At 45.6% G+C, this 12462-nt stretch overlaps 1 protein-coding gene across 14 annotated transcripts in view; it reads left to right on the forward strand.

Moving 5' to 3' along the window:
* The first annotated feature begins 77 nt into the window (after positions 1-77).
* The window catches only part of ZC3H7B (zinc finger CCCH-type containing 7B), a 52502-nt gene continuing 40117 nt past the window's right edge, over positions 78-12462 (forward strand). For 4 of the 14 annotated variants that reach the window (XM_055711205.1, XM_055711211.1, XM_055711208.1 and 1 more), the window contains exons 1-3: positions 3319-3843; positions 10170-10230; positions 12162-12195. In XM_055711205.1, coding sequence (XP_055567180.1) covers positions 10178-10230; positions 12162-12195 — 87 coding nt within the window. In that variant the 5' untranslated portion in view covers positions 3319-3843; positions 10170-10177. Of the gene's footprint in view, positions 758-3316; positions 3844-10169; positions 10231-12161; positions 12196-12462 lie in introns of those variants that run through there. The other 10 variants (XM_055711209.1, XM_055711213.1, XM_055711210.1 and 7 more) reach the window with 7 other exon arrangements.

Here is a 12462-nt window from a genome sequence, read left to right on the forward strand (position 1 = left end):
ACGGGGCCCGCGCGGCGCCGCCACCCGCGGGGCACGGCGGGACGTGCAGTCCTGGCGGGGAGTACCCGGCATGCCTGGCGCGGAGTGCATCCGTGAGGTGGCGGCCCCGGGCCTGGGCCGCGGCCTGCACGGGGTCCTCCGCCACCCGCGTCTGGTGGTGCGGGTGAGGCCGTGTGATGCCGGCCCGTGTCCCTGCCCACGGCCACCCCTGCACCTGCCGCTCCAGGGCGCGGGCTCCGAGGTGCGGCAGCTGGGCCATTGGTCTCAGAGGGCCGAGTGGGTCTGTGGTGTGCACCCCAGCCCCTGTCACAACAGGCGCTCAAGGAAGATGTCGCCGGAGGAGCTCTGAATTGCTCTGCAGGCTGCCCGGATACCCACAGATGAGACATGAGTGCCGCCTTCTGTGAAGCCTTCTTTAGATAATGGCCCTGCAGATCTCATCTTCGTACTTGTATGTAATAGACAAACCTTTCTGCTAAGGAAAGCGGTTCATCCAGGAGTGCGCAGTCATCCCTACTCAGGGATGCAAAAGGCATCAGTTCGCTTGACAGCTTCGTGCATACATTGTGTGTGACATTTTCTTCTGGAGTATAGAAATAAAAGTACATCTGATGGGACAAGGTGAGCTGTGCATACACCTGCTTGTTACAGCAGTGTTTGCGCAGGTCCTCTTAACCCAATCTCTCCTCTCAGAGTGCCAACTTACAGCTACCATTTCCAGTGGCAGCTGCAGATACCTGGTGAGATCAGTACTGAGGTGGGTAATAGGCTGGATTTATTCTATTTGGTCCCAAAATATTGTAAAGGCATTTTTCATTCTCTCATAGTTCTCCAAACCGTGGTTTTGAGAAACGATTGCAAATGCTTATATGGACCCAGGAAGACTGTCACTAATTGGCAATGCTGGGTGACCTGGGAGACTCTGTTGAGGTTGAAGGGCATGGTAGACCTTCTTTTTTCTGGGGGAATACAAAAAGCAATTAAGTTTCTTTATGGAGCATGACAGCTGAAAGAATAAAAGCCATAAACTGGTACAGCAGCCAGATGGGAAAACTGAACAAAATTTAACCCATAAATAATAAGAGGAGTTTCTCTTGCAACTAAAAGAATATTACAAAGCTGAGGCACCAACTAGATTACGGTTGTATGTGAGAAGCATAAAGCTGTCAGAAAATGTAGAGCAGGTGAGGGAAATAAATTAGTGTGATCTTGAGAAGGAGCTTGAACTTGAAAAACATAAGCAAGGTACTTGGCACTCATTATTAGTTCCTCATGATCTTTAGCAATAAACAGGATCATATTAAATACCTCTGATTCCCTTCTCTGTTTTTCTCCCAAATATTGGCTAATTACCTGGGCCAGAAGAGTGAGAATAAAGTTAACTATGGATGCAGCTATATTGGAATTAGGGTGTACTGTGCCCTTGCAGAGTAGGTCCATAGATTCATTCTCCCTAGAATAGCTTTGCAAATCAAAGTAATTTTTACAACACTGTAACTAGTTCATAGCAGGGATTGGCAGCGGTTTGTCTCTGCTGACTGCCTGCACATGAAACCTTGACAACCATGCTTACAAATTGTGAAAAATCTTTGTGTTAACTGCTAAGGAAAGATGTTATTTCATGAGGAGTGGTACATGCTGGATCATGACCTTGCAGGACACCTCTCAGTCTTAGCAAAGAAAATTGGGTGGGAGGGAAGTGTAATGTGACATTTGATTGGGAAATGTAGTCTTGAAAATGAATGTTCTTGAATTAAAAAATAGTGCTCATTCCAGTATAACTCTTGATTGTGTGTAGATTCTGGTTTTGTTCCTCTTTCTCCTCAGCTCCTCCTAGGCTGCTGCCTTCTCACCCAGCTATGATGTCTTGCCTTTCAGAGGTGCTTCAGGGTTGGAGGCATCCTGGGCCTCATTTGATGCTTAGTGGCTCTGTGAGGCTGCCCTCCCAGTGTGCCCTGGCATGTCTGGTCTCCTCATGTTTACTTTTCCCATGCAGGCCTGTTCCACCTGTCTTCTGCCCAAAGCCACCACCCCTCAACAGAGACTGTCATTTGATGTACATTTTGGCCAACAGCTTCTACAGCAGAGGCCCAGCTTGGTTACACTCTACTCATTGTCACAGTGACATTGCCTGAAAATAAGAGAGAACCAATCTGCTGAAGAGATAATAAAAATAAACATTGTCTTAGCCATTAATAACAGCAATCTTTGGATCATAATATCTAAAAAAAAGTTCCATGTGCTTAAATATTGTGAAGAGCGTAAGACAGTGTTCTCCAGTGTCATATGGTACATTTTACAATTCACAGCCTATATTTCATAAATTATCAGTTTATTGTGTTGACAGAGCTGCCAGAAGCCAATCCTACTCAATATAAGAGAGTCTTTCCTTTTCTGATCAACATGTTTTAAATATTAAACAACTTCAGTACACTTCAGATGATCCCTTCTACCTGCCTCTGAATCTTGTCGGAGTTGCTTAGCTGCAAAGCAGAAAGTGACACTATTTTGGGTCACTGTAAATAGAGGAGCGAGACACTGAGGAATAAACATGTCACCGATTACACTGGAAAAGAGGTGATAATTTAACCCAGCGTCAGTCTGGAAATGATGGTCTGATGGCAGACAGAATCCTTTACGGAGAAAAAAACTATCCTACCAGGAAGGCCAGGCTGGGACCTGAGCATAAACCTCATTTCAGAGGATTATTTGAAGTTAATGGTCGTGCAGCTCGGCAGGGGTGGATGAACCCCCTGTCTGTGGTGATCTGTATATCTCTGTCCTCACAACCGTTTCCCATGATATAATAACGTGCTGGGGGGCCTCAGCTGACCGTCCGCAACTGTGTTCCTGGGGCTCTGCTGGTATGGGCTGCTCTGGAGATTCAGTTCACTTTCTAGAAATATTGAGGGATTTGGGACGGAAACAAGCCAAAAATCTAGTTCCAAGAAAGTGCCTAAACTCATATATGTGTACATAAATATGAAAATATATATGCATGTGCATACATATATCATAGTATAATAGTATATAACATAATAGATATATAATAGTATATAATATAATAATAATATGTTATATGTACACACACTGCATATTTCTTTCCACCCAAAGATTTATGTTTTCAGAAGATCTTATTTACAGGGAACCCCCTCAGCAGTGCGCAGTGGACTAGGTAAGGTCTGGCTGGAATAGATAATTGCTGTGCCATAAGCAATGGCTCTGGTCCCCTTCCAGCAAATGTATGCGGGCGGGCAAAAGGGTCACTGCTTCACGTATGTGATAATCCCATGGGGAGGGGGGGTCTTGTAGTTCAGTTCATTGCTGCGCTTCGCATGCATGTATCCACTCTGCAGAGGCAGCTTTGCTTTCTTTTGGGGTTTATTTTATGTATCAGCAAAGGCAACCAGGAAGAAGAAAAATCTTGCATTAAAATAAGAATGGAGTCTCAATTGCTTAAGCGCTTTCATTAATTTATTTTTTTTTTAAGCATAATTCACCTTAAAGAATCTCAAAACCAACCACAAGGGAAAGATTTGTGAATTTTTGTAATGGAAAGCGGTAGCCTCTAGGGCCCAGAGGATATGCAGGGAGGCATTTTCTCTTGCTGGTGCAGCTCAGAGCGAGCGAGCGAGACCTGGAAATGAAAGTAAAGAGATCAGGAGGCACATGGAGGGAGCTGCAGGGGCAGCCGATCCAGAAGCAGAATGCTGCCTTCTATAATTAAATAGCACTTACTATTATTATTACTTCTAGTAATAATACATTAATAATATCTCTAGTAATACAATACTATTTATCAAGGAAAGTTTATACATAGTGTGTGGGGAAACCCGAGGAGAGGTGAGTCCTTTATTATTATTTTGGGGGGATTATTTTTGTCTTAAACCGATTTCATGTGTGTGTGTGTGTGTGTGTAGAAAGGGGTGGACTCGAGAAACAAGAAAATGTGTATGTTGCCTTATTAGAAAGTAAAGGTTTCAGATAGTAACTGCATGGATGAAATGTTGTGTAATTGCAAATTTAAAAAAAAAAAAGTGGTGAAAAATAATATGGATGAGATTGTGAAGCTAACCCCTTCTTCCGCCGAAAATGTGGGGTTTGCAAAAAAATAATTGTCAGAGATCCTAATCCCACCCCCTGAAAAAAATGTGGTAGTAGTCTAAAAGTGAATAGCTACGGGAAAAGCCCCTGGGTTTATATGGAAAACTTAGTATTAATTGCATTTGTGCCAGTTTGTGGTTTGTAGGTTTGAGAGCTGTGTTCAGCTCTGTTATTTAGGCTGCAGTTTCCCCCTCTTGTTTGGTATAAACCCCATGAAGCAGCAGAGAAGCTCTCGTGAAATAGCTTTTCAGATGCATCTTCCGTAGGGGCTTGTAAAGTTTATCTAATAAGAAGGTTGTGGGATTTTTAAAATTTTTTTTCAAAATTTTTAATGCTTTAGACAGTTTCCGGGTGGCAGGGGAGGTTATCTTTTTTTTTTTTTTTTTAATCTTAAAGCTGCCTCCTAGACTCCTGCAGATGTGTGATTTCTATTTCAGCGGATGGGGGGTGGGGAAGGAGGAAGAGTATGTTTTGGTTTGTTTTCCTTTTCCCGGGGAAGTCTGGATAAATCCTACCGCGAGAGACCCCCCCAGCAGGGCTGGGGTGGCGGGGATGCCGGGGTGCTGGCGCCCGGCTGCGCCTCGGGGGGTGCGGGAGGCGCCGCCGGCCCCTCTGCGTCCCGGCCGGCCGAGGTGGCGTTTATGTCCGCGGTGGCCGCTAGGCGAGGCCGGGGATCGGCGGCCTAGTGCGCGGGGTCGGCGGTGAGCGGGAGGCTGCCGCTCCACCCGCGTGGGTGCCAGCCCCGGGATTTCATTTTTAAAACGAGGCAGCGGAGGGCGAGCTCGGTGGGCATGAAACCGAGAGCAAGTGGCCGAGGGATGGGGAGCATCACTGTCACGCCCGCACCTCGCTCCTTGGCCGCACCGCGGTGCTCCCCGGGCAGGGGCAGGGGTGGCAGTACACGGGGGTGTTATGCGTGGGGTGGCCTGCAATACATGGGGTGTTATGTGTGGGGCACAAGGCTGAGGAGAACAGAAAATGGGGTGATGAGGGCAGGAGTGGTCTCTTGAGGCTTTGGCCATCACCTCTGGCCCCCTCCCGGGGAAACTTATGGTCACTGTTTTTATTTTCAGCTGGGGGTGAGTGGGTTGTTGCCACCTTGCCCTGCATTCACAGGAGGTGTTGCTGAGTGAAGCTGGTAGTGCCCCGATGACAGCCGCCCCAAATGGTGTCGTGGGGCAGGAGTGAGACTAGTGGGGCGCTGGGGTGTGGGAGACCAGTCATGGAGGTGCCTTGGGGTGGCTGCTGTATGGAGGGACAGGGTTGTCAGAGCTGGTGGTGGGGACTCCTGATAGCTGTGGGCTGTGAGAAGCGTTCAGACCCGGGGAGGGGGGCATGGCAGAGAGCAGCCATGGGAGTGAGCGGGAACCCATGTTTGTAGTGAGCTGTGCAGCTTGTCCTGTGCTCGGTGTGAGCCTGGTTACCTGTCCTGCTGCACCACTGAGGTGGCCAAACTGCAGCCAGTGCAATGCTTCCGTGGTGCAGCCCCCCATGTGCTGCCCGGAGGAGGGTGCACATAGCCTGGGGCTGAGCTCCTATCTCAGCTCTGCAACCTGCCACTTGCATCTTGGCGCACTTATTTCTGGCTGAAACGTTATAGTCAAAGCCAGGAAGTCGGTCAAGTGTGAACTCATTGCCACCCCAGAAATACAGTATGAAAAACTTTGCCCAAATTCAGCTCTAGCAGGGTTGGGAATAACACCCAGGCCCTTGATAAGGTAAACTCAAGTATTTGCGTTTATCTTGTAGTGTCTTGTAGAGCGTATCTACCTAGTTTGTGGTTGAGTCACCCTGTTTACTGGCTCGTGCTTCCTTCTGAAGGCAAGAAAACCATTTTGCCTGTCTGCAGCATTTTATTTCTGTCTAGCAAACAGTTTGTAACTCATTGACAAACTACACGAATAAAGTCCTTTCTAGATTTTGAACCAGAGAGGATAAACATCTCCGGACTGAAAGGATAAGAGCTTTGAAGTGGGAATATAAATACTGTGGATTCGAATTCTGCTGGTGATTTGAGCAAACAAGTCTGGACAAACAGATTTGGTGGGGGGAAAAAAAAGGGACGCTTAGGCACACTGGTTCATAAAATGTTTTCCGCTGTGTTTCTAAAAATATTTAGAAGACCAAGAAAAAAAAAGCTAAACAGACTCTGAGCTTACAATTAATTATGCAGTAGCCATGGTGTGGTGTCAGCAGAACTGAGGTGTTGCACATATGGGTGGCTTGCCATGTGTTGGGTTTGCTGGCATGATGAGTGTGCAGCTTGGTCCAAGGGTCAAATGAGACTCAGTGAAGAGGCTGGAGTGATGAGGGGAGACAAAAGTGACTGAGTTTGCCAGGGAGGTGGCAGGGAAGGAGGTATGAAGAGCAGAAGGAGTCCTAATGATAGCCTCCAGCAGTGGTGTGGCAGGCAGGACAGGGGAGATGTTTGCCATGCATGGAGGAGGGTGCTGGTATGGAGTCAGATGCAGAGAGAAAGGTGCTCGTTCTCAGGATATGTGAAAGAAGTTCTTAGGGCAGTAGCATGCAGTGTGCGTTTTGAGGGTGGTGCCATGAGGAGATGAGTCTTATGTACAAAGTCATGACATAAGCCTGAAGGAGTGACAGAGCTTTAGCAGAGGAAGCTGGTCGCCCACTTGTAAGGAGAGAGGAGTATGGGGCAGTATCAGGGAGCAACAGTCTGGAGCAGAGGAGGTCAGGCCTGTGGGTTATGTCTAAAGAAGAGCATGGAGGGTCATGTGTTGGAGAATGTTCACTGTGGAAGGTGAGGGTAGGACTGCAGAGAGTAAACAGCGTGCAGGGCATGGCGTTTTTTTTTTATGAGGGTTTTGTAGCAAGAATCAAAACTGCTGCTGGGTATTGTGGGACTTGCAGAGATGCAGTAAGTTGGTCAGCCATCCACATAAAGCAAGAATGAAGATACACGTTGGATGCTGTGGCAGTGGTGGTGAGGAGAGAAAAAACAAGGGGAGATCGAGGATACAAGAAAGAGTTGGGTAACTCTAGGAAGCAGACGTTCTGGAGCCTTTCCCTGTAGTCTTTTGGCTCCACTCCAGCTTTTGGTCAGTAATGGATGAATGCCCTTCTCTGTGGGCAAGCAACAGTAACTAGTTCTCATTGTAACACACGCTCACATCCTGCTGTGTAGGATGTTGTAGCAGTGGGTTCAGGGTAGCTATGAGAACAGGTACTGATCTCCTCTTTGCTCCTTGCAGTAGCATTTCAAAAGCTGAGTTCAGAAGCAGAAGTTGAAGTAGGCTGTGCATATCAGAAACTTTTTGAGGTGATGATCTGTTTTGTGGATATACACAATTGTGAAGGTGTGCCACAACATTTTTGGAGTGCAGCCATTGCTTTGTAATGACCGGACAGTGTTAAACTGCTCTCCCCACAGTCACCAATAATCTCCCTTTCCATCAGATCCATGGGCTGCTGCTTCACTTTCCTGACTTCTGTTCTCTGTCATGGCTCATGTCAGAGAGCAGCAAGAGCCAGGTTGCTCCTCCAGAGAGGATAAGCTAGTAGCCAAAGGTGATGTCAGCCACCAGTAGTGCCCTCACTAACTAGGGTACAGTCCCACTGTATCTGAACAGCCCAGACAGAACAAGATGCTGATAGCAGGGATCCATCAGCAGTCTCAAAGAAGATGAGGTGGTGAATTGGGTCTAGGATCCACCCAGCACCCAGCAAGTCCAGCAGTAGGAGATGGTGCCAGAGACAGGATTGGAGACAAGCTACCAGCAGTGTAGGGCCAAGGTTTGTCCAGGAGATAGGACTGAGAACAGGTCCAGCTACAGTACAGCTCAGACAAGACAGTATGCCTAGACCCAAGCTGAATTGGAGCTCCTGGACCATGGGCAGAGGGTGCATGTGTGGAGGTCCGATGTGAAGCTGTTTGGGGCATTTCAGGCACTTGGGGACCAGAGAGCTAGAAACCCCTCCTTCCTCCCTGTGCTTTCCACTAGGACTCTTTGTGAGGGTCCACTTGACTCTTTTGCCCTCTGCCCCTTCATTTATCTCTTGTCATTTTCCGTGGTGGTTTTTCCCCCACCCTTGTCTCTTTTGGCCCTTGCACTTCTCCTACAGTGCCCTGGGGTTGCTCTGTCCTCTTTCATGGCTTTCATGCTGTCTAGATGGAAATGGTTCCTACTGCTGTTCTTCATCTTGTCCCTTTTCTCTTCTTTTGCCTTTGCAGAATTTCATACAAGGGAGACGTATCAAATTAATTGCCTCTGTCTCTTTTTCTACCCCTCAAGCCTGTCTGCCTGTAGCATTAGTAATCATATTAACCTCACTGTCTCCTTGTTAAAATTCCTTCTTTCTTCCCGATTGCTCATTATCCAGGCTATTTATAAATCATTCCAGGCCTTCTGTTGGTGTTGTACTGAAGTCTACCTGCATCACTTCTGTTAAAAGCCTTTGCAGAGATACTGATCATCACTCACCTTCTCTGTTGGCTTTCCCTTTCTTGCTGCACTGCCCATCCTGTTCCAAATGCAGCTGCTTGAGATCTTCTACCTGCTGCTCGGACTAGATTGCTCTCAGATTTAATGTGTGATGACTTACGATCTGTACAGTGTCACTCTCAAGCTCTTGCTTCCCTCTGCTACCACTTCTTTCTGGTCTTTCACTCCTGCCTTTCCCCTTCCCCCAACTCTCCTTCTTGGTAAAGGGCAGGTATCAATTCTTCTACATTTTGCATGGTGCAGAGCACAATCAATAAGGGCTTGCTGAATTGTCAGGATTGATTTTCACATACCTTAAAGGTCCCTTCACCCTATTTCAGACTGAATGTGATATAGATACTGTAGAACGATAATGATGGTCTTAATCTAAAAGGCAGCTGGGCAATAATGCTCTCCAAGCTGTTGTAGTGTAGAGAAATTACTTTTGTTTTTCTTGTGATCCCCAGGCTGGGAAGGTACAGAGTCTTCAGCTCCATCTCATCTCAGTGTTTCTGTGCTTGCTGCCTTTGTCCCCAAACGTCTTCAAATGCTGAGCATTGTTTGTAATCACAGCTGGTTGATAGCAAGGATGGGAAATTTGCTGTCACCAGCAACTCTTATTTTGCCACAAAGCATCATCCCTTCTCCCCTTTCTTATTCTTTTCTTGTATGGCAGACCTGTGTGCCTTGGGGAGAGGTCAGACAGGAGCCGTTCCAAGATTTGCTTCCAACTGCAGGGGATGAAGCTCATGTATTTTATGGTGTGATTCAAGTCCATTTTAGTTGAGAAAAGGGACGTTACTCCAAAATGGCTCTGTCATACTACTTATTTGTCTGTGCTTGCAGAGACCCATTCGGTCAAACCCAGACAAGTTATTGCACCCATTTGTGTCCCTGACTAAGTGGGCATAACTCTCTCTTGAGCCTTCCTCAGACACTGCCCATCCCAATTTAAAACAGCTGCAGGATGGGGCCCTGTTCCCTCTCCAAAGGAGCATTCACAAGTCTGTGCTGCTCTTGCCTACTGATTTTCGGCACAAAATTTCCCATTACATAGATTAATCTCTGTCCTTTTATGTGGACCATGACAAGCAATTCCATCTCCTTCCTTTGTGTCCCTCTTTGTGATATGCCTCCACACACCTTTTACAGATTACTTGTTTCATATGTCATGCAGTAAACCAGTTTAAATCTGGGCTAGATAAATGGTGGTTAAAATTGCTTATCATGGGAGGGTCCCAGCACAAATTCCTGAAATGACTGCCAGTGCAGAGGGAATGTTGATTATTACTTTTTTTCCCTTTCCTAGAAGGCAGTCATGACAACAGTTGGTTCTCATTGCTTTATTTACTGGCAGCCTAAGTAGAGAGCTCAAATTGAAGTCATTCCTCTTTGCCCATGTATCCTGGCATGTGAGAAAAAGCAGATACTTGGTAGTGAGCTGCTTGCTGTTCTGTATCTGCAGTGTGGATAAATCATGGGCTTTGGTGTTCGGGCATCTGGTCTGGAACATTTTGTTAGTAGTAAATTCAGGCACACACGAAATAGTGTGCTGCTTAGTTGTCAGCAAGACCTAAAATTACTCATTTTGTGTTGTTTCTTTTTCTTCTTCCTCTGCAGCAACTATAATGGAGAGACAGAAGAGAAAACAAGAAATAGAGAAAGGACTTCAGTTCATTCAGTAAGTGGACAACCTCATTGTTTCCTGTGGCTTTGGAGGCAGTTGGTTTTGTATTGAGGATGGCAGAAAGTGAGTTCCCCTGTTCCCGCTTTGGGTCTGCTGCATGGGAAAGAGATACTGGTCCTGAGGATTTTCACTATGATTCTTCAGGGTGCTTCTTGTCCTGCCAGCTCTCTAAACCCAGAATTCTATCATTTTAATTTCCTTGCATTTTGCTGTCCACTGCATTTCCAGGATGATCTTTATAGTCAGCATAATGCTAATAGTACTTGGACCTTTCACTTCATCTTCAGTGTGAAGATCTCAAAGTGCTTTCTCAACAGGGTTATCCCACCTTTCTTAGGAAGGAAGGTAGTGTTTCTGTTTTGTAGGTGGTGAAAGCAAGGTAAATGACTTGCCAGGTACCCCCATATGGTGCCTATAGGAGAAATAGATGACCTAGGCTCTTTTACAGTTGCCAGTCTAGTAGGTGCCTCAGGTCATTCTTTTGTGAATATCATTTGGCCTTTTAGGGCTTTAAGTGGTTGCTTTTGTAGTATTTGCAAGTCCAAGTACTTCCTTACAAAGTACTGTAGTAGTGTTTTTTCCTCCAATGTTTGAGTTAGTAAAGGCTTCAGACTTGGGTCCAGGTTCCGTGATGAGTAAGGAAGAGCAAGATTGTAATCAGATTGGTTTGGGGTTTTTTTAAAGGTCTGCTTTGAGTCCTGCAGTTATTGTGACTGAAAACTGTGCCTCTAAAATAGGAAAAAAAGCCAGATCTTCCATATTGCATATTTGTATCCTGTGGCATGGCAATGATATTTTCACCCCTCTCTGAGACTAAGTGGCACTGATAACCCAGTTTCAGAGAAACAGTTGTGAAGTTTATTTTGACAACATTTATAAAAATGCACCAGGTTCCTGGAAAGAAAATTATTTAGAAATATGGGGTGGTGTTCATGCATCTGGAGTGTATCTTGAACTCTGAATGTCATTTGTTGGCTTGTTTTGATGTGAAAGAGGTAGTCCAATTTTACAAGCAGCATGAATGTTTCTTACAAAGCCATGGCATTTCCTGTACTTAATTTTAAGTAGATGAGGATTAGATTAGATGAAATCTAAAAAAAATTTTTCTCTGACTAATAAGATCTTTATACAATGTTGTATTTCAAAGGTGAGGAGAGCTATGGAAGGTGCTAAGGATTTCTCTAAAGCCTATTGTTTTCTCCTTTAAGAGAAAAAATAAGTATATGTGGACCAAGCCTGGATGTCTTGGATGGTCTGATTTGAAGAACAGAACCTTCTGAGTCTCAGTGCTGTTGTGGGGTAGGTGTTATCCACACAAGCACTGCTGGTTTTGTGGCGCAGCCTGGCAGCCTTGGCCAAGACAGCTGGAGTAGAGTTAAATGGCCTCCCAAACCTACAATGTTTTCTCCCTTTCCTTTGTGATGTAGGCTTAAAGGCATGTGGCTGAGTTAACACAGAGCAAAGTGATCGAGCATTTATCACTATGTCTTTGGTCTCACAAAGGATTTGAGGAGGTCTTTGAGTGCCAGTCTGGTTCCTCTCATTAGAGCCAGATGCACTTAAATTAAGTTTGTATTCTCCATGTCAGCCTCTCATGGGATTTTCTCGAAGATTTTTTTTTTCAGATGGCTGTCTAAAGGCACTTTACAGAGGATCGTGTATGTGCAGAAAATAGCTGAGAATAAGATTCCTCTACTCTCAAATCCCTTTGGGACCTGACCATCTCTTGACACCACTGTGGCCACCACTGAATATAATGCTCCCTAATTGTGTTCTTTTTGCACCAGCTGCCTTTGAAGTGATAAAATGTTCAGTAACTTACTGAGATCATCAGCACAAGACCAGAAAGATGATTTCTTCTTCAGACAAAAGCCCTTGTTTGCATGGATGCCTCTTTCATAAGCATTTTCTCTTCTTTTTTTCAGGTCCACGTTACCCCTAAGACAAGAAGATTATGAGGTAATGAAAATTTTTTTTTCTGAAGTTGGGAGCCCTCTGCTTAGCAAGATTTGTTCTGTTGCACAGCCATTAGTTTATATACCAAAAGTGGAGAGCGTGGAATGGTCTGTCACAACTTGTCTGTAACTTAAAAGTTTTAAGGTTCTGACAGTGAGAGTTTTCAGGGAAAGGAGAAGACACTTGAGTGTTCAAGAAGGAGATTTGACTGGATTATTCTCCTCTATTAAAAGACTGATGTTTTACAGGAGTGTGGGGAGGCAGGAGACT

The sequence above is a fragment of the Falco cherrug genome, chromosome 5, assembly GCF_023634085.1.
Source record: "Falco cherrug isolate bFalChe1 chromosome 5, bFalChe1.pri, whole genome shotgun sequence".
Classification (NCBI taxonomy): Eukaryota; Metazoa; Chordata; class Aves; order Falconiformes; family Falconidae; genus Falco; species Falco cherrug.